Source organism: Aspergillus aculeatinus (assembly GCF_003184765.1).
Source record: "Aspergillus aculeatinus CBS 121060 unplaced genomic scaffold BO66scaffold_32, whole genome shotgun sequence".
NCBI lineage: Eukaryota > Fungi > Ascomycota > Eurotiomycetes > Eurotiales > Aspergillaceae > Aspergillus > Aspergillus aculeatinus.
In genome coordinates this window covers 199,505-225,682 of record NW_020291501.1, presented here as the reverse complement: position 1 = coordinate 225,682, position 26,178 = coordinate 199,505, and the positions used below count along the sequence as shown (strand labels likewise).

At 52.7% G+C, this 26,178-nt stretch overlaps 10 protein-coding genes across 10 annotated transcripts; 7 read left to right on the top strand and 3 right to left on the bottom strand.

Moving 5' to 3' along the window:
* Window positions 1-511: 511 nt before the first annotated feature.
* Window positions 512-2,308, bottom strand: BO66DRAFT_439814 (MFS general substrate transporter; the record flags this gene model as incomplete). The annotated part of the gene is made up of 7 exons (XM_025651186.1): window positions 512-709; window positions 773-1,177; window positions 1,228-1,491; window positions 1,543-1,801; window positions 1,863-1,987; window positions 2,037-2,130; window positions 2,181-2,308. 7 exons carry the CDS (start codon window positions 2,306-2,308, stop codon window positions 512-514), a joined length of 1,473 nt encoding a protein of 490 aa, XP_025502626.1.
* Window positions 2,309-2,670: 362 nt separating this feature from the next.
* On the top strand, window positions 2,671-3,609 carry BO66DRAFT_439813 (class I SAM-dependent methyltransferase; the record flags this gene model as incomplete). Its single annotated transcript, XM_025651185.1, has 3 exons — window positions 2,671-2,723; window positions 2,776-2,805; window positions 2,853-3,609. 3 exons carry the CDS (start codon window positions 2,671-2,673, stop codon window positions 3,607-3,609), a joined length of 840 nt encoding a protein of 279 aa, XP_025502625.1.
* Window positions 3,610-4,149: 540 nt separating this feature from the next.
* On the top strand, window positions 4,150-6,074 carry BO66DRAFT_326027 (multicopper oxidase; the record flags this gene model as incomplete). The annotated part of the gene is made up of 3 exons (XM_025643891.1): window positions 4,150-4,423; window positions 4,478-4,955; window positions 5,018-6,074. The coding sequence occupies 3 exons, from the start codon at window positions 4,150-4,152 to the stop codon at window positions 6,072-6,074; spliced, it is 1,809 nt and encodes a 602-aa protein (XP_025502624.1).
* A 608-nt stretch (window positions 6,075-6,682) lies between these two features.
* On the top strand, window positions 6,683-8,672 carry BO66DRAFT_325999 (cytochrome P450; the record flags this gene model as incomplete). The annotated part of the gene is made up of 9 exons (XM_025643888.1): window positions 6,683-6,920; window positions 6,977-7,040; window positions 7,093-7,354; window positions 7,411-7,525; window positions 7,576-7,667; window positions 7,717-8,037; window positions 8,105-8,215; window positions 8,276-8,436; window positions 8,492-8,672. 9 exons carry the CDS (start codon window positions 6,683-6,685, stop codon window positions 8,670-8,672), a joined length of 1,545 nt encoding a protein of 514 aa, XP_025502623.1.
* Window positions 8,673-9,065: 393 nt separating this feature from the next.
* Window positions 9,066-10,900, top strand: BO66DRAFT_325936 (cytochrome P450; the record flags this gene model as incomplete). Its single annotated transcript, XM_025643884.1, has 4 exons — window positions 9,066-9,663; window positions 9,718-9,836; window positions 9,890-10,233; window positions 10,312-10,900. 4 exons carry the CDS (start codon window positions 9,066-9,068, stop codon window positions 10,898-10,900), a joined length of 1,650 nt encoding a protein of 549 aa, XP_025502622.1.
* Window positions 10,901-12,669: 1,769 nt separating this feature from the next.
* BO66DRAFT_402677 (LysM peptidoglycan-binding domain-containing protein) lies at window positions 12,670-15,455 on the bottom strand (the record flags this gene model as incomplete). Its single annotated transcript, XM_025648824.1, has 8 exons — window positions 12,670-12,944; window positions 13,036-13,380; window positions 13,464-13,574; window positions 13,662-14,148; window positions 14,213-14,384; window positions 14,422-14,498; window positions 14,532-15,243; window positions 15,277-15,455. 8 exons carry the CDS (start codon window positions 15,453-15,455, stop codon window positions 12,670-12,672), a joined length of 2,358 nt encoding a protein of 785 aa, XP_025502621.1.
* Window positions 15,456-16,322: 867 nt separating this feature from the next.
* BO66DRAFT_439808 (glycoside hydrolase family 18 protein) lies at window positions 16,323-20,171 on the top strand (the record flags this gene model as incomplete). The annotated part of the gene is made up of 11 exons (XM_025651184.1): window positions 16,323-16,570; window positions 16,632-16,659; window positions 16,729-16,880; window positions 16,929-17,183; window positions 17,248-17,888; window positions 17,958-18,214; window positions 18,279-18,547; window positions 18,607-19,231; window positions 19,346-19,489; window positions 19,561-19,744; window positions 19,810-20,171. 11 exons carry the CDS (start codon window positions 16,323-16,325, stop codon window positions 20,169-20,171), a joined length of 3,165 nt encoding a protein of 1,054 aa, XP_025502620.1.
* Window positions 20,172-20,507: 336 nt separating this feature from the next.
* BO66DRAFT_392880 (uncharacterized protein) lies at window positions 20,508-21,559 on the top strand. The gene has a single exon (XM_025647627.1). It carries the CDS (start codon window positions 20,555-20,557, stop codon window positions 21,488-21,490), a length of 936 nt encoding a protein of 311 aa, XP_025502619.1. The 5' UTR covers window positions 20,508-20,554; the 3' UTR covers window positions 21,491-21,559.
* A 1,477-nt stretch (window positions 21,560-23,036) lies between these two features.
* Window positions 23,037-23,647, top strand: BO66DRAFT_439806 (DUF4334 domain-containing protein; the record flags this gene model as incomplete). Its single annotated transcript, XM_025651183.1, has 3 exons — window positions 23,037-23,044; window positions 23,139-23,412; window positions 23,486-23,647. 3 exons carry the CDS (start codon window positions 23,037-23,039, stop codon window positions 23,645-23,647), a joined length of 444 nt encoding a protein of 147 aa, XP_025502618.1.
* Window positions 23,648-24,071: 424 nt separating this feature from the next.
* BO66DRAFT_454685 (NADH:flavin oxidoreductase/NADH oxidase) lies at window positions 24,072-25,505 on the bottom strand. The gene is made up of 2 exons (XM_025652036.1): window positions 25,295-25,505; window positions 24,072-25,226 (listed from the first exon to the last, which is right to left on the bottom strand). The coding sequence occupies exons 1-2, from the start codon at window positions 25,466-25,468 to the stop codon at window positions 24,141-24,143; spliced, it is 1,260 nt and encodes a 419-aa protein (XP_025502617.1). The 5' UTR covers window positions 25,469-25,505; the 3' UTR covers window positions 24,072-24,140.
* Between the last annotated feature and the right edge of the window lie 673 nt (window positions 25,506-26,178).

Genomic DNA, 26,178 nt, shown 5'->3' with positions numbered 1-26,178 from the left:
ATAGACTACTTGACTAAGTCTCTCTCCTGTTAGAACACTGGGAACTTTTACGAGCTAAGAGTGTCCATTCTGATTATGCTTTTCAATACCGAGTATTAGACAGTTTCACACCTCACAATATCCGACATGTATATATATACATCTGTTCACTGTAACTGAACGCTCTTCATTCCATACCCGGTGTTCTACTTGCTAGCAGCATAAGCTAATTTATTATACCTTCCCACTCTAAGGTAGACTCATGGTTTACACCAAGTTCTTTTTTATTCACGCCGAGCTGGGCGCCCAGTTTATACATGGAGTAGAACCGCTTTGGGAAAGCAAAGAAGGTAAACTCAAAAGCTGTAGTATATTCTGCTAGCACTGGAGAAGCACTCGTCCTACAAGGAAAGAGGGAAGGATTATTAAGCTATGCAGTGATCGCGATAGCCTTCCGTACCATCACCACCCCTTCATACTAGGTAATGAGGAATTGGATCCCTCCAAATCTTCGTCAGGCAAAACCTCGAACTCAAAGAACGTATCGGAAGTCTGCGTCTGTGCGTTCAGTCTTTTCCACGGCGTCCGCAGAGATTTCTGGCGATTGTCCTGCATCCGCTTCACCGGGCTGATTGTCTCTTCGCTTATTCTGCCAGACAAGATAACAGCGCAGGACAACACACAACAGGGCAGCAAGCGAGTAGCACGTAAGCAAGGTCGTGAACGCGGTCTGCGGCGCGAGAACCTGTTATTCATTGCGTCTATATGAGAGGGGGTTGCGTCGAACACGTACCGTATAATGCGGCGCTTCACGAGCGATGAAACACTGCGGCCCGACAAGGTTCCCTGCTGAATTGGCAATGAAGAACACAGCCAAGACGGTCGGTTTCTTGGTCGAACCTGCGATGTTGCATGCGAGGAGGGACAGCACGAGCGGCAGTGGGACTACCGACATGATCAGCCAGAACCCGGCGAGTCTGCTCAGCTTGTCCTCAGCGGGGAGCAGTTTGATCATCAAGGTGCCTGCAATGGCTAGGAGGTACCAGGCGGCCAGGCATAGGAGACGAGCATTCTTGATCTTGGATGTGACAACGGCTACGAGGACAATGGTGACGAGCTGGAAGGCGTAGGTGGGTAGGCCGATGAGTATTGTTTCGCCGGCATTATAGCCGAATCCTTCAATGATGAGGGTGGAGAACTAGATCCAGGTTAGGTTTGCTTCTTGAAATTCTGGAATGAGGGGCTTACACTTGTCGCACCACTGTTTGGGAGCGCAATGACGAACGAGAATATAAACCACCACCAGACATGGAAATCCGTTAGAGCGTCCTTCACCTGCGACCAATCCCATTTGCTGGTTTTGGTCGTGCGCTGTAGACGACTCAGACGCGAGGAAGCGAACTGGCGATCTTCTTGGTGCAGGAACCATGCGGAAGAAGGTGAGTCGGGGAGGTAGAAGAACAGCACTATCGACCACAGCAAGGTAAGAAGCCCTAGGGATATGATCTGGATCTATGTAACGAGTTAGATTGCAAAGCCTGCAGCTAGAGAGAGACTACCCACCTTCCACTTGGGAAATCCGCCCGTGTATTGAAGGGACCCGTAAGCGACAAAAGATCCTATAAGGCCTGCAAGGACATTGCCCGTGAACCAGAACGAGTGGCGAGGAATTTGCTCCTCATCGGTGTACCACATGTTCGTGACCAAGGAGAAGCCTGCAGCATTGGCGCTGCCAAAGACACCGAGTGCAGCACGGAGAATCATGAGACTCTTGAAGTCTACTGCAACAGCATGTAAGGTAAGGACAATACCCCAAAACCCCCTTTAGCTGGTTAGTTATGTTTTTAATTCATCGCTTTGGCTCGGAATGGACAGGGCTGTACATGAAGACGGCCAGGTACTTCCCCAGCGGAAAGCGAACAAAGCCCAGCGAAACGGGGTAAGACGCCACCAAGAACCCTACATCGTAGACCGCATTTGACCAGCTATATTGCTGACCTACCAAATGCTGTGTTTTGATTTAACTTCGCATCTTGTAGAGCAGGGAGCATACGTACCAGGTCTTCGTTCATCCCAAGCACCGCACTAAAGGCTAATGAGGTCTTGTCCAGCAGCTGCAAGCCGAAGCTAAAGAAGACAACCGGCATCAAACTGGAAGTCAGTACGAGTATTCGAGATTGTGCAAGGCCCTTTCCACTTACTACAGGTCAATCTTGCGGACCAGTTGCCTCTCATATTTCGTGTCCTGCACGTTGCTGCGAGCCTCCACGGGCTGCACGACAACCTGAGATGCATCATCAGGATGCTTCACCAACAGACTATGATCCATCGTTTTGCTTGATGCTTGTTGATACTCGTATGGATCAAGGTTGGAGGGAAGATTTCATCTACGTTCGATGAAGTGGCACGCAGCGGGTTAGTAGTAGCCCTGAATCTGGAATGCCATGATGAGACACGACTTTTACTCAAGGGGGAGTCAAGCTGTGTTCGGGTCTTCTAGCTCCGATAACCCTTGCTTTACCATGTCCGCAACTCCTATTCGCGGATTCGACTGATGCCAGGGCTATATACAATCAAAGCCCCCTATCTGTACCCCAGGTAAAACGTGTGTGCTACTATTAAATCGATCCAAAAGCTCCTCTCACATCGCACTTCTTACCACTCACCAACAACCCCAATAAGACGCGGGCAATGTCAGACCTGTACGAACAGCGCATGCCGCGCTGCGAAGCTGAGGCCGAAAGGTTCGTGAACCAATCGAATTTCGATCGCCGGAAATCATTAACGCGCGTCTAGACTCGACGAGCAATACTCCCTGCATGGAGCGTGCGTAGCCCAACTCTCCCCTCCCAACCGGCGTCTAACCCATCCAGCAACCTCGGCTACGACCTGCATCCCAGCGTCGAGCACCGGCTGCCCGCAGACGCACGCATCGCCGACATAGCCACCGGCACGGGCATCTTCCTGCGGCGAATCGCCCCCAGCTTCCCGGACGCGGTCCTCCACGGCTACGACATTTCCGCTGCTCTATACCCGCCCAAGTCCGCCCTCGCGCCCAACATCGACCTCCAAGTCCTCGACGCCAAGCAACCAATCCCCCTCCACCTGCAGGGGCAGTACGATGTGGTCCACGTCCGCAATATCTCCATGGGCCTGATGCCGGACGAATGGCCGGCGCTGGTGGCCAACCTGGTCACACTGCTCAAGCCCGGCGGCGTGCTGCAATGGGTGGAATGCGACGCGTTGCACGTGCAGCATCTCGGAACCAGCCAGGGCTCGACCACCGCGGCTCTGGAGACGATGTATGGAATGAATCGCGCGCTGGTCAAATCGCGGTTCGACGGGGGCTGGACCACCTTGCCGGGGATACTGGAGCGACTGAGACTAGTGGATGTCGAACATCACACTGTGGGCACGGATCGGGTGGCCTGGACGCGGTCCAAGCTGACGGCTAATAGTATGACCTTTGCTTTTCTGTCTGCGCGCGCGGGGAAGGCGGGAGATGGGTCTGCGTTGAGTGGGAAGGAGATTGATCGGTTGGAAGAGCAGGTGAGGATGGATATCGAGTCCGGGGGCTATTTGCGGTATGATATTCATTGCTTTCTGGCTGTTAAGCCGCATCATAACTAGATATGGGAAGATGTCAATGCATTGCTTGCTTTTCTGGGCGTGCTGGACTTTCCCTCCATCCCATGCCGGTAGACCGAGTGTTTTGTTTTGTCTGAATCGGCAGTTTGCGGTTGCAGTCAGCAGGTCGACTGGCGGTAGAGCTTTCCTACAGCGGCTCTCGAATCTGTAATAATGCAAGTCTTACCCGGAGGCAATCAGCAGGCAAGGGCAAGGTTCGGTTGTTCAAATCGCCCGTTTAGGACACAAGGCGTTAATTAGCAAAGATACAATACCATACGAGTTACTGCAAGGGGACTGGATATCAACAAACCCGTTGTCAAAAGACGGGCCCTGTAATTACACAAGCAAGGACATAAGGCTTGTTGAGTTGAGTATGCTGTTCTGTATGCTGCTCTGTACGGTCAATTGAGACTTCCCTCAGCATCGTGCGTAAGGGTTGATCGTGCAATACTCACCTTTCGGCTGGTATAACTATGGCTCTGGACAAAGCTGCTGGATTGTTCACAGTGTAATTTACAAGACATCGTATCCAATCGCGCCATGCCCTATCTTCCTCGGTTCTGGCAGGCACTGCTTGTCCTGTTACTTACTCGCATAGCATGTTGCTCCACGCCCGTGTCGGGTGTTTCCACAAAGACAGTCTTCTTCAACGTCTCGTTAACATGGGAGGAAAGGGAGGTCGCTGGTATCAGTCGCAAGCTCATCCTTACAAACGGTCAATTTCCGGCTCCGACATTGTCTCTCAAACAGGGCGATGACGTTGAGTTTCTGGTAAACAATGATCTGCCATTCAACACGACTATCCATTTTCATGGTACCGACATTCCCTGAATAATCTTTGGAGCTCTCATGCTAAAGGCAAGAATAGGCATCGAACAACTGGGTACTCCATGGTCAGACGGCGTTCCGGGCCTCTCACAAACAACCATCAAACCCGGGAATCACTTCCTATACAAGTGGAAAGCCACGCAATATGGCAGCTACGTCTATCACGCCCATACCCGGGGTCAAGTGGAGGATGGCCTCTACGGGGCCATCTACATTGCGCCGGACGAGTCGGTCTCGAAACCGTTCCACATGATCACGACGGATCCAGTTGCTGTGCAAAAAATGGTCGACGCCGAGAAAGAGACGAAGCCACTTATCCTTTCGGATTGGCGCCACCTGAGCTCTGCTGATATTTGGAAAACCGAAGTAGCCTCTGGAATAGAGGCCTTTTGCGCCAATGCGCTTCTGATCAATGGCAAGGGATCTGTCACTTGTCTTTCTGAAGAAACGATTCGGGAGAATATGACGCCTCAGCAGACGGGTGCGTTGGGGGGGACATACAAGTTCACTGACATGGGGTGAGTACGTCTCTTTCTCGGTGCTGACGGCATGAAACTGACTCCTATGGCTTTGTGAATAGCTGCATGCCCCCGATAGACAACATCCTGGGTGCGTATCCATTCAACAAGACGGCTGTCCCGAGCGGCTTCAACCGCGGCTGCGTCCCCACGGAAGGAGAAACCGAAATTCTCGAAGTGGATGGCAGCAGATCCTACGCGAGCTATGATCTGATAAACGTGGCCGGTCTCACCAACGTCATGTTCAGTGCAGATGAGCATCCGGTCTGGGTCTACGCAGCCGACGGCCGATATATCGAACCGCAGCTGGTTGACGCGATCACAATCCCCATCGGAGCACGCTATTCGGTCTTGATCGTGTTGGACAAACCGGCCAGGGACTACACCGTTCGCATCGTGAACAACGGTATCAACCAGATCATCAACGGGACAGCTTTGCTCCGATACAAGACCCCGTTCCCAGAGAATCACACACCATACCAATCGCAGCCCGCCGTCGACCTCGCAGGCCGAAACCTTTCCATCTCCACGAGATACTTCGACGAAAACACCGTCACCCCGTACCCAGCACAACACCCAGCTAGCCAAGTCAGCGCGACCTATCATCTCAAAGTGGCCCATACCGACGCCGCCTACGGCTGGTACATGGGCAACGGCAGCTTCCTGCAGGCATACGAGAACTTCACGCCTCTGCTCCTCGACTCGGCCGCCCTCCCAGCGAACGCCACCATCTCCACGCAGAACGGCACCTGGGTCGACATCATCATCTCGGTGCTCAACATCGCCCAGCCCGCGCACCCCATTCACAAACACTCGAACAAGTTCTTCGTGATCGGCCAAGGTCTCGGGGCGTTCAACTACTCCTCCGTCGCCGAAGCAATGCAGCATATTCCACAGAACTTCAACCTCGACACCCCACAGATCCGGGATACATTCGCGACGCCATCCTCGTCGCTGGGCGGAAGTTGGTTGGCTTTGCGATACCAAGTGGTCAATCCGGGAGCATGGCTGTTGCATTGCCATGCGCAGGAACATCAGACTGGCGGTATGGCGTTGGCGATCTTGGATGGGGTGGATGCTTGGCCGGTGGTACCGGCGGAATATAGAAATCAATACTGAGTATCTAGACAGGTTTTGAAATACATGACCACAGCATGATACTCAGCCTCGTGGTTAAGCTTTCCTTCACACTATTCCAAAGCATTTCAATAGATCGTAGAGGAGGTCGTGATCCGTGCGTTGTTCATTCTATTACAGCGGGCAGATACACATGTTTCCGCCAAGGAGGGCTAGCGAAGCTCAATGAAGTTGAACAGAGTGAAGCTACACTAAGGAAAGTAGACCTCAACAGGCGGATGCATTCGGCATATGCTGTCAAAGACTGCGAGCAAAAGCCAGTACCAAGATATGCTGAAAGCTGTGGCGATGGTGATACCATTGCCCTACTCCTTGCCTATACTAGAACCACCAGCATACGGAATAGCAGGACGCGAACACAAGGGACAGGTCCCAAGCATGTGATATCACCTCAACCCCAAGCAAGGACGCACTGCAGCTGGTATGCAGCCTGCCCCACTGCGCGATCACCCCAGTGGCCGTTATCTCCTTCAGTATACCCCCCCTGAGCCCCTCGTATGCTCAACCATCCCGCTCGTTGAAGGGCATAAGCAATTTGATAGCATTTCCTATCCAGCGAGTACTACAGATTAGCATCACCACCGCGAGAGATGGACTGGATACAGTTCGAGGGAGGGCATACCACCCCCGCTGCTGTACTGAGATCTCTACTCTCATTGATTCTCATCTATGCATTCACACTTGTCGTCAGCCGACTATTCTTCCATCCGCTTCGCAAAGTTCCAGGCCCCAGACTAGGCGCTCTGAGCAAGTGGTACGGCTTCTACCACAATGTCATCCGCGACGGCCAGTACAGTTTATCATTTGCATCACTGCACAAGAAATACAGTAGGCTACCGACTGTTCCCACAATTCATGTGCAGCTAAGCTCAGTGTCACAACAGACTCCCCCGTCATCCGCATCGGCCCCAATGCCGTCCACGTCCAAGACCCAGCATTCTACCAGGAGTGAGCACCCAACGCAGCCAAAAAGATATTATGGGGACTAAAGCGTGGCCAGGATGTTCTCCATGACCACCAAATACTACAAAGAACCGGACTTCTACAAAGCCCTCGGCGCCGAAGGCGCCATGGCTTCAATCCTCGACCCAAAACAACACCGGATGTACCGAAACCATTTGCGTCCGCTCTTCGCCAGCCGCGCCGTGGACAGCGTGATTCCGCAGTTGAAGGTCGAGCTGGAGAAAGCGACGCGCATTCTCAAAATGCACCATGCAGAGGATCGGCCGTTGAATATCCAGTCGATGTATCGGGCCTTTACGGTACACCTCCGCGAGGATTGACCATCTAATGTGTTGGGGTGCTAACCATGGCACAGTCGGATATGGTCTGTGAGCTGCTCTTCGGCGAAACGCCCAACTTCATCGGCGACGGGGATGGATTCCATCCGTTCGTGGAGGCGCTGGACAAATTCACCGCGTTTTCGTGGCTCGGTAGGCGATACCTCTCGAGGGCGGGAAGCTATCACTGACCTGGATTGCAGTGGTATATTTCCCTTGGGTCAAAGCAATCCCATACGTCCTTCCCTTTGGCCTGGGCGACAAGCTTGCCCCGGAATTCAACGACTTCAAACGCGTACGCATCCTACCCCATCCACATGCTCCCACATTCTAACCAGCCCCAGCAATGCAAAGTCTGGGAAGCGGAAGCCCAGGCCAAGCGCCAGGCGGGTCTACAGTCCGAGCGTAAAAACCTATTCGACTACTACGCGGAGCTCCTGGCAGGTCCCGAGACCGCCGTCAGCGCCGTGGCCCAGCCCGCCGAGGACGCGTTCAATTTCCTGACGGCGGGAACGGAGTCGACGGCGTATACTCTGTCCTGCACACTATTCCATATCCTCAATAACCCGGAGGTCTTCAAGACTCTGCGCAAGGAACTGCACGAGGCGGAGGAGTTCATACGATATGACTTCGATGCGAAACGTATTCAGGCGTTGCCGTACTTGGTATTACCCCCTCAACTGCCGCATTTCGTGCTACTTGCGCTCCCCTCTGACTGAAAACTGCCGATAGGGAGCTATTATCAAAGAGACTATGCGAATTTCGACGGCGGTGCCGGGCAATCTGCCGCGGATGGTGCCGCCGGGGGGCGTTACTGTGGGCTCAGTCTTTTTGCCTGGAGGGGTGAGTATCAACCCTAAGACGGGACTCGAGTGTGGTACAGACAACTGACGGTGGGTGCAGACTGTCGTCTCCTCCAGCCACCTCTCCATCATCCACAACGAGACCATCTTCCCCTCGCCGCACAAATTCGTCCCGGAGCGCTGGCTCGGCGACAATGGCAAAGATCTCGAGAAATGGCATGTTGGGTTTAGCCGGGGTCCGCGGCGGTGCATTGCGGCCAGGTGAGGCCCACCTCAACCCTAACTCTTTCGGCACCGGTGACTGACCCTATCGCAGCCTTGCGTATCTCGAGCTATTTTGTGTCACCGCGTATGTGTTCTCGCGGTATGAGATGACCTTGTTCGAGACGACCGACAGCAGCATGCAGTGGGTGGACCGGATCAGTGCAAGGAATAAAGAGGATGTGCAGGTTAGGATTGTGGCCGATCGGTGGGCGACGTTGTGCAAGGAGGAATAGAGAAGGTTGTCGATTGGAAACGTGAGGGGTGATTGTGGTTCGGTGCTTAAAAATGAGACTTTCACCTGTTGACTGTTTGTGCCTACCGTTCTTGGTGCAGCGCATTGGAATTTTCCCTGCGTCGTGGCGAGTACTGTACCCTTTCTCATAGTCTGTGCCCATCCCTTGCGTTTGTGTACTGGCTAGATGTTGCGGTGTAAACAACGGAATGTCGATCTGCCGCCTGTCCCTTCGTCGTCCAGAAGGGGGTGATACCCTGCCTCCAGCCGTATCTGCCCTGTCATCGAGACTAGGTATACAGGTATACAGTCCACTTGGGCCAACCTGAACCTCCCAACGACTCCCATCCATGAAACCAAAGCCCCAAAGATGGACCAACTGGGCAATTTACCCATGCTCCCCAGCGACGAGACTACCGCTCGACTACTGACAGCCTTTGCGGCGGGGATAGCAGCGCATGTCACCATCTTCCGCCTGGGCGAGTGGGACGTCGCCGCCGCCAAAATCCCCGCCAGCCTCTTCCTCGTCCAGTTCGGCCTATTTATCTACTACCTCTTCTTCGCCGGACCCCCCACGGCGCCCGGGACAGCTCTCTGGCTCGTGGGGCAAGTCACTGCTGCCCTGATCGCGGGAACCAGCACCAGCATCCTTGTCTACCGCGCCTTGTTCCACCGCCTGAATAGCTTCCCCGGCCCGTTTCCTGCCCGCCTGTCGATATGGTACGTGACGAGCCTCTACGCCCGCAACCCGGACGCCTTCAACACCATCCGCGGCCTGCACCAGCGGTACGGCGACTTTGTGCGCACCGGGCCGACCGAGCTCTCGGTAAACCACCCGGATGCGTTGCACGCGGTGCACTCCGGGCGGAGCGAGTGTACGAAGGGCCCGTGGTATAGCATGCTGCATCCGTTCATCTCGCTATTTGCCATCCGGGACAAGGCGGAGCATAGTCGACGACGCAAGCCGTGGGAGCTGGCGTTCCGGCCGAATGGTGTGTCTCCCTATGATTGCTGCGGGGTGTGATATGCTTTGCTAACGATGACAGCGGTCCTGGAGTACCTACCTGCGCTGGAGAAGGGAACGAACGAGCTGGTGCAGCAGGTCGAGAAGAACCAAGGCAAGCCAATGGACATGACCTACTGGATCAACCTGTTCACCTTTGACGTATGGCTCTCCTCGTCCATAACATTGCCGGAATTTTCAAACTAATGGAGCAGTTGACCGGCCGCATCGCCTTCAGCCAAGAGTACGAGTGCGTGAAGTACAACAAGAAACACCCGATCATGGAGATCAACGACTCGTCGAACCTGGTGACCGGGGTCGTCAGCCAAGTCGTGTGGCTGATCTCGTTCATCAAGGCGACGCCGGGCCTGAACGCCAACATGAAAGCCTTGATCGGGTTCTCCGAGGAGCAAGTGCAGAACCGCCAGAAGATGCAGACGCACGGGCGGCGCGACGTGTTCTCGTGGCTGTGGGAGGACTTCCAAGAACAGGGGATTGAGACGCCGCAGTCGCGGCTGGATTTGGTGGCTGATGCCTCGCTGGTGATTTTTGCCGGAAGGTTCGTCCCCCCGGCCCCTCAACAGCATGACCCCCTTCCCCATCATTATCACTAACTATGGCCCTGTCGTATCCACAGTGGCACCGTCGCCGTAACGATCATCGGCTGCCTGTACTTCCTGACCACCTCCTCGCCCACCTATCTCCAGCAGATCCGCGAGGAACTCGCCGCCCTGCCCGAGCTCAACTCGCACACCCTGACCAAAGCGACCACCCTCAACGCCGTGATCAACGAGACCCTGCGTCTGCACTACCCGGCCCTCTCGGGCTTCCAGCGCCAGACCCCGCCGGAGGGGATCACCATCGGCGGCCGCTACATCCCCGGCCACACCAACATCAAGATCCCCTTCTATACGCTCTTCCGCGACGAGCGCAACTTCGCGCACCCCGAGAAGTTCATCCCGGAGCGCTGGACCACCAAGAAGGAGCTGGTGCGCAACCCCGAGGCGTTCGCGCCGTTCCTGCTGGGTCCGTATAATTGTCTCGGCAAGAGCCTGGCGCTGATGCAGGTGCGCCATGTCCTGGTGGAGTTGATCAGGCGGTATGAGATTGAGCTGGCGCCGGGGGCGGATCCGGACGCGTATTGGAGGGACAGGACCGATGGGTTTGTTATGGGGCTGGCGCCGTTGGAGTTGGTGTTTAAGGAGAGGGAGGCGCCGGCTCTGTAGATTGAATGGGGGGCTGAGGACGTTGCGGTGCGTATTGTCGCGTACGGTGTGCAAGGTCGGGTAAAATTGGAGGTGTTTTGTATGGTCTTGCAGTGCGGGTGAAATATTATGCTGCCTTAACCTCTACATTATGTTTGGTGCTAGTGAATGATACAATTTGATTCCTTACCATTCTCTCATGATGCCCTTGAACAGTGGTGTAACCACACCCTTTGCTGTTTACAAGAACCATCTAACCGCCTGAGTCGCTTCAGGTTTGTCTCAGACAGAGTTGCTGAATCTGAGCCACAAATATAGGACAGATCCTGCGCACCCTGGCTGAAGTAGAGCGTAAGAGGGGGAGACCGGAGGTTGTGTCGAAGGGTATCGGAGAGAGGGCGGGCAGCAGGCTGTCTCTGCCGTTTTGCAGTATAAGCGTATGGATCAGTCGTCGTGTGCCATTGGTGTCTCTCGTCAACACGGTTCGATTGACTTTTGACGAATTGCCCAGACCTCCCCAGCCATTCAGCCGCAGGACATCAGACTAGAGTATTCTCGTAGGCTATCTTGTCAAAAGCAGTCCTATACTGCCGAACGTCTACTGTTATACGGTTCGCAATGTTTAGAGGACATCGATAGTAATTGATATGGCAGAGCTCTGACCACAGATCATAGCTTTATGGAGAGCATCATTAACAGGGGGATACTGTTTCACTTTGCTAAAGAATAATTAGCCAACCTACTCAGAGACAACATCACTTCTAGGGACTGCTTATCAACCATGCTGTCGCCAGTAGTAGCTCTCGTTCAGCACAGTATATTATTCTTTCGGGGTCGAGTGAAGTGGTTTCGTATATTCTAGAAGTGTTCATTAGATAAGTACAAGCAGGGATTGGAAATTATTCCAAATCACGAGTGGTAGACTTTAAAAACAGGACGGGAGTGTGCTATTTGTTCATTATCTGCTTGATTGCTATATGAATACAAACCTAACAATAGCGATACACATTGGGCCTTACACCTACACACAGTCTCACAGATCAGCTCTACCGGGCTAACGAGGGGGGTATTGAGCTTTCGACCAGTCCAGCAGTGGCAGGGTCACTACCCCACCTCATTACAAACCCCAAAGAGAACAAACATACATTCGAAATGATCCAAATATAGTATTCTGTAGGTTTGCACGGACAGATTCATTCACCCGCAATATAGATTCAAGGCTTCGCCACCAAATTGTTGATCAAAACCTCTCGACAAACTGCACTGATTATATTTGGGGTAGAATAAGTTTACCGAGGAATGAAGGTAAGAAAAGTGGGCCTCTTCAAAATCTACAATATATTTTGTAAAAGGGAAGTCGGTCAGGAGTGGCCTTGGCATAGATTTATGAAGTACTCTTTCGTTGGATCGCAGATTGAAAGGTACCTAGTTTATCTATTCAGAACACCTACAGATTAGAGTCTTTAAAGAAGCTTAGCTCTCGAGAATGCAAACCAACAATTCAATTTGATCTAAGTTAAAGTTAGAAACTGCCAGGGCGTTAGAAACATCTCGGAATAGTTTTATACCGAAGATGCACGGTCATAGCTAGCTACTCAAGACGCGGGCTGCCGCGGTTAAATAGAGTCAATCAATCAATGAATTAGTCGTGAACTGCACTGAAGTCGAAAGAAGAACGCCTAGACACACTCGACTCGCCACGTTATCCTCTCCCTTTCCCAGTGACCAGACTTATCCCTCTCCCCCTCGTCCATGCAGTTGCACAATCTTAGCGAAAGATGCAAGCCGACTCAAGAAGAAACTCCCACACAAACCGCGTACCCAACCTCCAGGGCCTCGCAGTCCGACCCGATTGCCGGATTCCATTCATACAGCTGCGCAAAGGTAATGCCGTACTCGCTCTCGATGGCCGCGCATGAGTCCCCGCTCACGACCGTATAATATTCGTCGCAGTTCGCGGCGATCCCCGTCTGCGTGGGCCCGACACTCGTTGCGGTTGCCGTCGTCGTTGGCCCCTTGACGCAGTATGCGTATCCGAGCCAGAGGTTCGTACAGGTGGGGCCAACTGAATGCGTTTTTTCTCTTGCGTCAGTCTTCCTGCATTTGAATCCCCTCATCGGGCATGGTATAGACGGGGGGGGAGGAGGGATACGAACTGCTGGGATTCCATGCGTAGAGCTGGGCGAGGGTGACGCCGAATTCGGCCTCCATGGTCGAACAGTCATCGCCTGACTCGATGGTGAAGAACTCCTGACACCCGGCTACCACCCCGGTTTGGGTCGGGGCTGCTGGGGTGGCTGTGGTGGTAGAGGGAATCGCAGTAGTAGTGGTAGCCGAGGGGGTCCCAGAGTCATCCACTCCAACGCAGACGGAGCGGCGGTCGTTACCGGTGATATTTGCGTACAGCGCCGCGTCGCAGTCGCCGGCAAGCCAGGGGTTCCATGTGGTCAGTTTGGATGCCGTTATGCTAAAGTCGGACTCGATATCGTCGCATTGGTAGTCTGGGATTGGGATTAGTTTAGGCCGGGCGGCTTGCAGAAAGTTTTCTCCTCCTTCATGTTCTCTGTTGTTCTCTGACACGTACCGCCGGCCATGTATCCAAGGATCTCCGTGAAGCAGTTGCAGTTCGACACTGTGGTCGCCTCAGTGGCGTTGACTGGTAAACAAAATGAATCGCTGTCAACGCCACCGGTTACTAATATGTGAAAGGGTCAGAAACAGGCGAGGCCGAAATCATGGGCAGATGAGAATCGTGAACAATAGGAAGAGATTGACCACTCACGATAGGTATCGTTTAGCAGCGCGCAATAGCTGTACCCAGGTTGCAGGGCGCATGTGGTCACATTGGTGTCTAGACTGGGATTCCACGCGAGTAAATCATCAGTGGTCACACCGTATGCGAAAGCAATATATCTGCATGAATTCAGGTTATATGTGGTGTCATCATAGTTCCTGTATGATGCGCAGCCTGAGACGGTACCCGGTGCAGTGGGGAGATAGGTGGGCGTGTAGATAAAGCCCGGGTCGCTGGTGGTTGTGGGGATCGAAGTGTCAACTGCGGGAAAGCTGGCTGTGGCCACCGTGATCCAGGGGGTAGTTATCGGGTAGCCCGAGTAAGTGCTGATGTCGCCGACAGCAGCGATGCAGTATGCCTCGCCGAGCTCGAGGTTGGTGCAGTTAGCGTCGATCTCCGGATTGAGGAAGTAGAAGTCCGTTAGGGAGACCGAGTTGGCCACCGATACCAGGCTGCAGGTATCGCCTTCCACTACCTAAGGGGTCATATCATACTCTCAGCAAGATGTCTCCGTGTTGGTAATGGGAAATGCAACTCACGGTGTACCACTTGCCGCAGTTGGTGCTTGATCCATTGAGAGCGTTCGTTGGGGCTGGCGCTGCAGTGGTGAAGGTGGTCGGGTTTGCGGCCGTGGAGTTACCGGACCCATCCATGGTGTGATTCAGATAGCCTCCGGGTGGTCTATGGCTTGTATCAGCACAATTACCCTTCCTGGGCAGGGCGGAGGGAGGAGGAAATGGTTAAATACCCAATGCAGACAACGTAGTCAATGTAATTCACGGCATTTTGACAAAGAGAATTGAAGTTGGGGTTCCATGACAGAAACTGTGGGACAGTGACATTGACCAGTCCACTCACAACACTGTTACACGAGTCGTGCATCTGCCAGACGTAGGTTTCACACTGCGGTGGGACACATAGCGTTGAGTTGACCGCCGTGGTGGCCCAGGTCTGGCAGTAAAGATCCAGGTTGTTAGTGTATAGGAGACTGTAAGTAGACACGTTCAGAGCTAGTGCCGCTGAGTTGCAGTCATCGTCTTCTTGAACCGTGTAAAACCCGCTACAATTTGGTACCGTGGTCGCTGTGGCAGTTGTCGAGGCTGTGGGTGCTGTCGCATTGATTGCGTACTGCGTCGGGGTGGCGTAGGTGTAGCCTGTGGCATTACAGCTGGAGGTCAGCGACGCATAGTTGCTGGCCAGCGAGTCATCGTAGCCAAAGGGACTGGCCAATTCCAAAGCCAGACCACCTAGCCAGCAGTCAGAGCACTTTTGGTCAGCGCTGAGGCTTTGATTCGACCACGATGCGATTAGAGGATCGCAGTGTTTGCCCGTGCTATTGTCCGTTCTGCAGGACATCTCGTATGTAAAAAGATAGTTATCCACGATGAAGGTGGCTGGATAAGCCACAGTCTCCACCACAATCACATCAGTGCTGAGGGTACACGCGGCTGCGATGGTGGTTCGAGCAGCTTCCAGAGATGTATAGCAGCTGTCGACACAGACTTCGTCGACCTGATCTGCTGACATGACGCCATTGCTAGCACGATCATTAGTGACGTGCTGATCAGGACTGTACTAGACATATCGTGGTATGGGACCTTACTTTTTAGAGATAATTCCAAGATAGGGCGAGCAAGTAACATTGGTGGCGAGAGCGTCCTGACACTGTGTACTCAGCCCGGTGTAGTTGGTGAACATAGTAGTACCCGTGAACTGCTGTGCCCATGACAGTGACAGAAAGGCTGCCAGGACCGTAATCAAGACCATCGGCAATGCTGCCATTGCAATTTGCTTGGTCCGGAAGCCCGTCCCAAGGAAGGAAACCGAGACAGAGAGAGGTTTTATTGCCTGTGCAAGATGGACCAGATACTTAGCAATAATACTAACTAGCTAGCCAGCCGGTCACGAAAAAGAGATTGCATGGGACCAGGCCAAGAAATTAGGTTTTGTTCGATAACAACAGAACAACGGCACCATCGCCCCGATGTAACCCGCAGGGATTAGGGCTGACAGCGGTAAAGAGTACCTAACTTATTACATTATATGAGTACTGTACTTACTCAGGGCACTCCTGGTCTAAGCAAACCCTGAAGTAGTGGTCCCATATTCACCCATTGTTGAGACAAACAGGTCTGGTGCGTAGACTGGTCCTTTTAGGTGAAACTTACCATACTAGTAGACCGGCTACTGCGCGAATTTCGGAGCAACCCCAATTTGTACAAGCAAATGTAACCTCATTTCCACCATTCTGAGGCCAGTGGGCCTGGTGTAGCGACTGGCCGATGCATATTGAACTCATCCATGATGTGTCATGCGGATGACAAAATCTGAACGACAAAGCGAATCAATAGCACTAGCAGTGTTTACTAGTAGTACTAGGAGAGGGGGGACGTGAAGTTAAGAAGTAGCCCCTTGGTCCTCGATTCTGCTCTACTATAATTCTTTTCACTGGTGGTTCCGCGTTGCCTTTCTACAGGGACGGTGCCTGCATCATGGCTTTGGTAGAGGCCTTGACTGGAAGGCCATCAAGAAGGCTCTTCAGACTGGCTGTTACAGCATTCCTGCTCATCTGCGCCTTCGCCCCAGTCACCACTGCCTCCTCACATGGGCACGTTCTACATGATAGGCATATTAGACAGCATGCGAAGCATGCCAACACTTCATCAGTGGAACTCAGCCACCACTCTCTGGGTCGCCGAGATAGCTACTCATGCAACGCTGAGAGTCCATGCAGCGATGAAGCGTGCTGTGGCGCCAGCGGCTACTGTGGTTATAGCCCGACTTACTGCGCTACTGGCTGTTTGTCGAATTGTGATGCAACAGCCCAGTGTGGCAAATATGCTGCTAGCCCTGGCCAAGAATGTCCTCTCAATGTCTGCTGCAATGAATATGGATTTGTGAGTATTACCCTCCTTTGTGCCCAGCTTTATCTCCTTCGACAAGTCTGATCAAACTCAGTGCGGCACCACAAAAGACTTTTGCGGGAGTAAGTACCGTTATGTAACTACCTAACGCTTCTCCTGGGGACTACTAACCTGATCTAGCTGGATGTCAGAGCAACTGTGTCTTAAACCCGGAGCCTCCAGCCGGCGCTGCATCCGTGGGTATTTTGAACAACAAAGTCATTGGATATTATGAATCATGGATGTCCCGGAAGAGCTGTCACAAAGTGACTCCCACCGACCTGCCATTGGATGCACTGACGCAGTGAGTATTCTCGAGTATTAAAGTCCCCAACACTGACGAATTCTAAAGTATAAACTTCGCGTTTGCATTCATTGATCCAGACTCGTACCAAATCGTGACAATGGACAGTGACACACCCTCCAGCCTGTTCCAGGACACTACGAATGTAAAGTCAATCAAGTCCGACATTGAGGTCTTCGTGAGCGTCGGTGGCTGGACCTTCTCCGACAACAACACCGCCACGCAGCCCGTCTACGGCGAGATCGCGGCGGATGCGGCAAAGAGACGGACATTCGCAGACAACGTCGTGCACTTTCTGAAGCAGTACGGCTTCGACGGACTGGATATCGACTGGGAATACCCGGGTGCCGGCGACCGAGGGGGGCAGCCCTGAGGACACGGAAAACTATGTGCTCCTTCTTAAGACCCTGCGCGAGACCTTCGATGCCAGCGGAAGTAAGTTTGGCCTGACTTTCACGGCCCCTTCATCCTATTGGTATTTGCGCTGGTTTGATCTGCCGAATATGATTAAGTATGCGGACTGGATCAATCTCATGACTTACGATCTACACGGCGTGTGGGACTCAACAGATCCTATTGGAAGTATTGTCCAAGCTCATACTAACTTGACGGAGATTAAGCTCGCAGCTGATCTCTTCTGGCGTGTAAACATTCCGCCAGAGAAGCTTGTGATGGGCTTTGGCTTCTATGGACGCTCATTCACCCTAGCTGACAAGTCCTGCACAACGCCCGGCTGTCCGTTCAAGGGCGCTTCGAGCCCCGAACCTTGCTCGGACACAGGTGGTATTCTGGCTTATTATGAAATTATGGACGTTCTGAACGGCGCCAGCACATCGTCAAAATGGTCGACCATCACACCCGTCCATGACAAGACAGATGCGGTTGACTATTTCACGTTCGACAGCGATCAGTGGGTAGCCTACGACGATGCGACTACCTACGCACAGAAGGTCGCCTGGGCTAATGAGGTCGGAATTGGCGGTGCCATGATCTGGGCTTCTGATTTGGGTGAGTAAAAGAATCCATCTGCATATTCGACTACTTCAGTGCCGGGGGTTCTAACATGAAGGGCGGTAGATGATGATAAATACACAGCTCACGCTGGTCTTACGAATAAAATCATTATGACCAATCCTACCCTGCAAAGTGTTGATAAGGCTTTGTCCAAGCCGCAGTCGGTCATTCAGGACTTAGCCAGTTTCAACGGACAGAACTGTTTCAAATATGAGGGAAAGTGCGTGAACCTCAACGACAACGATGCCATGACCGATGCTTGTGGCAGTGGATACACCGTGGGGGGCTGGGACGACGCTGGATGCGGCAAGAAGAGCTGTGTACGCTTCCCCTCCCCTCCCCTATGTTTTGTTGCGTGGCATTGATCTGACTCGGTGTCACCAGCACTGCGGAAAACCAATCTGCTGTCCAGCGAGCAGCGCACCCAAGAGCTGCATGTGGCGTGGTGATAACACCGGGGATGCGGGCGTAAGCTCGGATTGCAATGCGCAGTGTCAGGCGGGAGAGATCAACATCGCCGGCATCCGATCTTCTTGGGGTGGTGGATTCGTGAACGACGGCAATACGGATAAGTGTGGTCGAGGATACAAAGTATTCTGCTGTCCTGATCCGGAGTATAGTGAGGTTATTGACGGATGTGCTTATGCCGATTGGTATGTCAATGCTTTTCCCAACCCGAATAGATGGAGTGAACATTGACTTTGATCATTAGTGGCAAGGATTGTCCTAGCGGCAGTACAGAGATGTTCGTCAAGAAGGACACTTGCTGGTCCAAGGGCCAGAAGTACTGCTGTTCGACCCCTGCTGATTTGAGCGACTGCCACTGGGTGGGTAGGAGCTCAGGCAATGACTGTGCGAACGCCAATTGCGCCTCCACCGAGCTAGCTATCGATCGGGCCCAATATGGCGATTCCAGCTCGGGCTGTGACTGGAGCAGAAAGAAGGTTGCCTGTTGTACCGTGAAGAAAGCAGCTCGCGAACCGGCGAAGTGTGGTGCGGATTTGTGCTCGCTCTTCCCCGGCTGGTGTCCGGACGACGGCAGCGATGAAAGCTCGGTTTCCTACCGGAAACGAAGCGAGCTCCAATTGTTCGACAAGCGCGGGCAGAAACAGAAATATATAGCCGAAGTCGGAAAAATCTCCGTTGAGGTACTTGCTGCGGTCTATCCAAGTATCGGAGAGCTCTTCCAAGTTGCCAATTCCGGCCAGGTTCTTCGCTACGCCTTTTGGCTCAGTAAGAACTACTGCACGAGTAACGCCATGACAGTGAAATCTCTGCCGGCTGGTATTGTTCCCGCCGCTCTCTTGAAAGGCTTGAATTCGGAGCATGTAATTGATGTTCGTGTCTTGCTCCTCCTCCTCCTCCTCCTTCTTCTCCTCCTTCACGACTCCCTTTTGTGTTCACATCTATCAGCTTATGTCTCTGTATGACTACTGCTGACTAAGGCATAGAGACAAATTATCGTGTATTTCATTGAATCTGCAATCAGCGGTTATCTCCAGTCTGGAAAGCCCGCCGGTCTATTACCAGTGTCGGAGACCTTCTGGCTAACCATGTGGCACGCTGCCAATTCGGCTCTTGGGGCAATGCCTCCCGTTGGGGGCGCAAACGGAGCCTCGCCCAATACTCCTAACAATCGAATCATGGAGGCCTTCGGATCAACTAGATTCCCTGCTCCCTACTGGCCACCGCTGTTGGGATTAACGCTGCTAAGGGAAAGCTCATGGGCTTCAACCGTCCTGTCTCTATCAAAAGAATCGAAACCTTGGCCAACTTGGCGGTACAGGCTGATAGTGAAGATGCATTTAACAACTTACGCAGTCAACAACTTACTCACAACCATTCGAAACGTGAGTTTTATCGTTTTTTTTTTCTTTTTTTTTTCTCGGCTCCACTCGGCTCACAACCTCACTAGACCTTCGGGGTTTTCGAGTACTATACTTCCGTGATACTCGGGTCGTTGGCCAATGGAACAACGTGCTTCAGCAAGTCGGCCTGCAATGGGCACACATCGAAGCAGCGACCGGCGTGAGTGATCTGCAGAATTGCTGGTGGGTCTGGGCACCAGATTTCTTCCAGTACGTTGAGGACTACTCACAGGGCTGGGCTACGGACGCAATCCGGGTAGCAGCCGGTGCTTACACCGCGGCTCGCACGTCAGGGCGCACTCTCAAGACGAACGACATGGTAGTTCAGGCTTTGAGCGAGCTCCAGAGCAAAGTTCAGCTGATGAAAATGCCTACCATAAAGGCCTCTAAGACGACGATCACGGACTGAGCCTCTACATACTGTGTCGTAGCAGTGGGGACCACAACAATGTATTATCTGAAGGCATATCACAGATTAAAACTACTGGATAGAATTGCGTCTAATATGCAATAAACTCCAACATACCAGTCACTTTCGGTGCAGTATAAGTCAAATCACTATACTTTCATACGACTAATAAGATTTAAGATTCTATGATAATTCACCGACCTCTCAGCAAAGTGCCTAGGTATCACGTGACAGGTTATGCACAGTACCAGAGTAAGGTATAAATAAGTATGTACTCCAGTCATCCCTCGCGCCTGCCTCGGGAGGTTCCCTCCTGTTTTCCTGTCACTGTCGCCAGTCTCCCCCACCCCCTCCGCTACACATTCTGATGCGAGACTGTTAGCATGACACTTTTTACAATAGGTGCCAGAACTCTTCTTGAAAGGCAGCTATACCAATTGCCAACCGCCACGTACAAGACCTTGTCCAACCCCTCTCGATTATCCTCACTGCGGTTCGTTGGGAATATTCACCGCCCATCGTGGGAAAACTCCACGTCACAACTACAACTTTATATGAGAAACAGAACCTGCCAAGTTGGAAATAGGTTGCTATCGTCATCATCATCCCTTGCCATGGTCGGTCTCCCAGACTCTAGACGCACTCCATGGGTCGATTTCAATTCGAACCCCGCCGATATGATCGAGAAGCATATGCTCAATCGGGGCTGCAGGACCTGGGGCTTAGTCATCTACCGATGCACTTATAAGAGCGACGCCGATTGGGAGGAATTCATGTCTCGTCTTCTCTATCAAGTGCGGAGTCCATTGGAGGAATACTACGATGGCCTGGATATGCTGGATTCCTTCAGACCGACTGTGGTGGACGATGGGACGCGGTTTGACGGGGCAACGCCAGACATCATACGGGATCATTTCACGGAGTGGGCATCCACTGCGTGTGGGGCTGAGCAAGGGATTTCACCTACCGATCCCGGGTATGCTCGTATAGCACGGTACCGGTACTGTATCATGGTGGATGAGGAGGCCCTGCGCTCTGTTCTGGCTATTCCACGAGAGGATCTGGATGGCGATAACAGGACCGGCTTTGTGATTCTCGTGCATGGCAGGCACCTCGAGGAGCGAGCTAGCATAAAGGAGTCTGATGAGAAGATCGAAGATGATGACTGTGAGCCACTGTATGGCTGCACGTGGGAAGATGTCGGCTGGATGAAGGTGTACTACGACCAGGCTCAGCTCTATCCTTCCGCTTATATGAACGAGAGCTGGCAGTGGTCTATGGAGTATAGACGGCCTCCCGAGATCGGTCTCTACCACTGATCTTCCCTTCACTTATATCTTAAACCTGTTGTCAATGTATCGTTCTCTATGATTCTGTCCCGTCATAATAATTGGAAGTTAACCGCATGGAATCGAACACAGTGTGTTGCCAGAATGTCCCCGTCTACAGCATTTGAGCCGCTACAAAGGCTTTTCATCTCGATTACCTGAAAGTACCGCGAAGCCGAAAAAAATATGATAAATACAAAAATATCGAGTGATACAGGTACTCTTTCAGCCGCGATTGATAAGACATCATGTACTGATAATAGTCCGCAGACATAAGAGGAAGCACGTCAGTAAAGAAAGACCACATTTACTATGTTGAGTTGTAAGAGTATGTCACATATCATACACAGGGGTTGATGCTAAGTCTGAAAAAAGCATGTAGGCTTGGTGTACCGTGCTCTTCACATGAGTAGATACATGTATTGTACAGTAGATGTATAGGATACTTGCTTAGAGAGTTCGTTACAAACCAAGTAAAAAACATAAGACAAAGTAGCTCGGGATTACAGTAAGTACTGTATGCCGCGAGGCCAACTGAAGACTGGAAAAAGTGCATATCCGAGGCTTACAATCACTAGCTTAGGCCTTTTTGTTCAAGTTAGGGGATACAGTGAGTTTATTGTCTACTCCATAAACTGCGGTTGGATACTGGGTAGTCCTCAAAAACTTTCAAATCCTCGGCGTTCTTGATCCTGAAAATCCTGACTGTGTACTCTTAATTAGTACCCGGTGCCCAGAGACATCGTTTTTCGCCACTTCTCAGCTACGTAGTACTTACGAAGAATAAGAAGAGCCAATGATAGGGGATTTCACATCCAATCCCGTACCGGGTTTTCCACACGGGCTTTCACCATTTGGGACTGATCTTGATTCCGGGAATTGATCCACCACGTACTTACTACTTTGCGCGAAGAGAGGCGGTGGAGGGATTTGGTGCTAGTTCCGATATCCACAGTGCATCCCTCTCTACGGAGCAGAAATATAGTAGAAGCCATGGATAGTTGAAATTAAATGTTGAAAGGTTAATCGGGGCTTCTATATTCCTGTTTGATTGCCTAGTTGCCAGCAGAAAAATGCTTCTAGCAGAATCTTAGAGTGATAAGTTGTAAGAAACCTGTTTCAAAGTGAATTCTTGCTGTTTTGATATTTTATCTTACATAGCTTATATTTAAGTTTTCAATTGAAGCTCTCGCATTATCCCAAGCCTTGGTACATTTTACAAGTTTACAGTAAAGATCGTTTACAGAGTTTGGCTGCTAGCTTCCTTTCCTCGTAAGGCGCACCGTAGGGCGTGAACAGGCCGGGCTTTGCCTGGCATTTCCTAAAAGAGCTCTGTGTACATACTCGTCGTCGAAGCCCGAGTTTCATCATTAACCTTTCCCGAAAGAAAATCCCCAAAGCTTTGAAATCACACTTGTTTTGGTAATATCATGTAATTCACACAGGCGGTATATATAGTGCCCAAATCCTACACCCAGACGGCCCCGTAACCCACTATTCATCAAGCAAGCCACAGTAACAAACAGTCACCCACAGCATGTCCCCGTAAGAAACCCCCCCTTCCTTTTGCCCCGCCACTGCGTCCATATACTCCCCGGAATCCAACACTGACACTGACACAATCACAATGCTTCCCCAGCGCATCCAAAAGGTACCGCGCCCTCACGCAAACCAAAGGCAAAATCTCCCCGGAGACAGCCAGCGATCTCTTCGACCAACTCCCGCCCATCAAACCCTCGCAGCTCCTCGGCAGCTGGAGCGGAGGGTTCCTCAACACCGGCCACCCCACGGGGCCCAAGATGGAGGAAATCCAGTGGGTGGGCAAGGAGTTTTATTCGGTGGATGACGTCGACCCCGTGATTGTCTCCCGGGACGGCCAGCGAGCCAGCTGGGGGCAATGGGGGCGTGCAACTGTATGTTTCCGATTCCCCTTGGATTCGAATCAGATCGGCCCATGCTGATACTCGAGTCTTGATGCTTAACTAGTTGCGAGAGATGGTGTATCGCGGGGTTCTGTCGACGGTGATGATCTACGACAACCGCCCCGTGTTTGATCACTTCCGGTATGTGGATGACAATATGGTGGCCGGGATTATGGAGGGGAAGGCGGTTGAGGGGGGTGATTTCCATTTCTATCTGCGGCGGTAGGATCGGGGTGTGTGTGTCTTTTGAAAATTGGATTAGAGAAGCAAAAATGAGCTAGCTTGTCATTTTCAGCGAGAGGAGCCCTGATCAGTGGCATGCTGGAATCGGGAGAATGCAGCAGAGGAGTAAAGGTGCAGACACGTAGTGAGAAATCACAAACCAAGCCCTATCTGGGGTCTTGTAGCGGTATGGCAATCAATCAAGATTTTTGGTGAGGGAAAACAAAAAGAAGAAGCAGAAGAAAAAGGAAAAAAAGTTCGGAGAAATAAGGACAAAAGAGAAAAGAAAGGAGAAGGGAAACTGATTCGTTCAAGCCCGAGTATATGACAGGAATTGCGCCTGCAGGTCAAACCCCCGAGTGAAAGTTACAGACTACGTGCTCAATAGTCAGGATCAAACATGGATTCAAACCAAAATCACAACCTCTATAGTCTATCACGGTCTGTAATACACACACTCCAAGCATTATGAGCCCATGCACTACCTACATACCAGCTTAATCGAATATGGACGCCTTCATCGAGTTAGGCTGGATGTACTCCGACGCATTGCGGAAGCTGGTGAACCCCCAGCGGATCTGCGCGGCCATGGCGATCTCCACGTCCAAGTCCTTGGCAAAGTGCCACGCCAGCCCGGTGTCGCGCTGGAACGCTCGTCCGACCAGGATAACGTCCAAATTATCCTCGTTCAGGATCCTCTCGGCCAGAACCCCGTTGTTGATCATCCCGACCGCCGCGACGAGCAGCCGATCGCCAACCGCCTTCTTAACCGCCGCAGCGAAGGGGACCTGGAAGCCGGGGCCCCCCTTGATCTTCTGGGAGCTCGAGATGCCCCCGCTGCTGATGTCGATCAGATTCACGGCGCCTTGCGCTGCCAGCGCCTCCGCAAAGCGGACGGTATCGTCCCCCTTCCACCCGGCCTCGCTCTCATCCCAATCGGTCGCCGACACCCGCAGGAAGACCGGGACATCAGCACCCACCGTCTCGCGCGTGAGCTGCGCGATCTCCAGCGGCAGCCGGATGCGATTCTCCCAGCTGCCACCATAGCGATCGGTGCGCTGGTTCGAGGCGGGGCTGAGGAAGCTCGAGAGCAGGTAGCCGTGAGCGGCGTGGATCTCGATGAAGTCGGCGCCGGCGGCCAGGGCGCGCCGGGTGGCCGCCACCCAGGCCTTCTTCAGCGCCTCGATCTCGGCCAAAGTCATCGCCTGGGGCACGATCCCGTCAGCCGAGAAGGGGATCGCGCTGGGGGCCTTGACGTTGTCCGTCCAGCCGCCGACGGCGTTGGTGGCCACCCCGCCGCCCAGCCAGGGCGGCAGCGTGGAGGCCTTGCGGCCGGCGTGCGCCAGCTGGATGCCGATCTTCTGGCCCTGGCTGTGCGCGAACTCGATCACCTGCCGGATCGGCTCGATCTGCGAGTCCTTCCACAGCCCGACGCACTGGGGCGTGATCCGACCCTCCGGAACCACCCCCGTGGCCTCGATGATCATCATCCCCGGGCCGCGCTGCGCGATCCCCCCGTAGTGCGTCGTGTGCCACGGGGTCATGTGGCCGTCGTCGGCGCTGTATTGGCACATGGGTGCCAGCTGCGGGGGGGTTAGCTTGTTATCCGTATGAGATGTTTAGAGATCTGCGACCGAGGGAAGATACTCACTCCTAGTCGGTTCTGGAAGGTTTGAGCGCGGATGGTCAGGGGCCGGAAGAGTTTCGGGATGGGCTTCCCGCTGCTTTGAGGGTTGCGCGCCGTGCCCGCGGGGGGAGTCTGCGCCGGCGTGTAAAAGGAGACGCCCGGGGCAGGCTGGACGGGAACATCGGGCCAGTTCGTCATTGTGTCGATGTTGTCGTTGATGTTGATGGTAGATTGCTTGTAATGGGTAATTGAATGCGAATCTAATGCGTCATCTGGCCGGGGTGTAGGATCCAACTTTTATAGTCCTCCCGGGAGGGCTATCGAGCAGTATAGCCATGCTCGAACGTTCGGCCCAGCATTGTCTTTCAAAATGATTTCTAAGCTGCGAGGCGTGGAAAATGATTTCCTGGCTCAACCCTATTTTCGGCGGCCTTAGTAATGCTCACAGTTTAGGGGTTGCGCGGTTCTAAGGTGGGAAAGCTCTGATTCGGGGGAGAGGGGTATGGGCATAGGGCGTGAAGGGCGCAGCAAACCCCGGGATCCACAAGTCCAGCATAGTAACTACTGTACATCATCAAGTGTTCTTGGCGCTGACATGAGCATGTTCCATGGCTTGGAGGTGTCTGTAGGCAATTGACTTTTCTCTGCTCCGAATGCCCCGAACCCATCAAGTGTCACTCTAATCCCGACGCATGTGGCGGATGGCGTGGGCTCATCCCGCCAACGGTGATATCCCTCCCTGCGGGGAAGCCAACCCTGAACCTTGTGGGCGATGAGAGCCTTCCTACGTCATACTACCAGACCCTTCACAATTACCCGTATTTAGACCACTAGCAACCATAGTAGCACAAAAAAATCCTCTCCCATTACAATTTATCACAACTATTCACCTGAGATCTTGCAGAATT

Excerpts from the sequence above, each read along its gene's own strand:
- BO66DRAFT_392880 (XM_025647627.1), top strand. The coding sequence starts at position 20,555 with ATGACACTTTTTACAATAGGTGCCAGAACTCTTCTTGAAAGGCAGCTA.
- BO66DRAFT_454685 (XM_025652036.1), bottom strand. The coding sequence starts at position 25,468 with ATGACGAACTGGCCCGATGTTCCCGTCCAGCCTGCCCCGGGCGTCTCC. Across the intron at positions 25,227-25,294 it reads CCTTCCAGAACCGACTAGGA|CTGGCACCCATGTGCCAATA; the intron begins GTGAGTATCTTC and ends ACCCCCCCGCAG.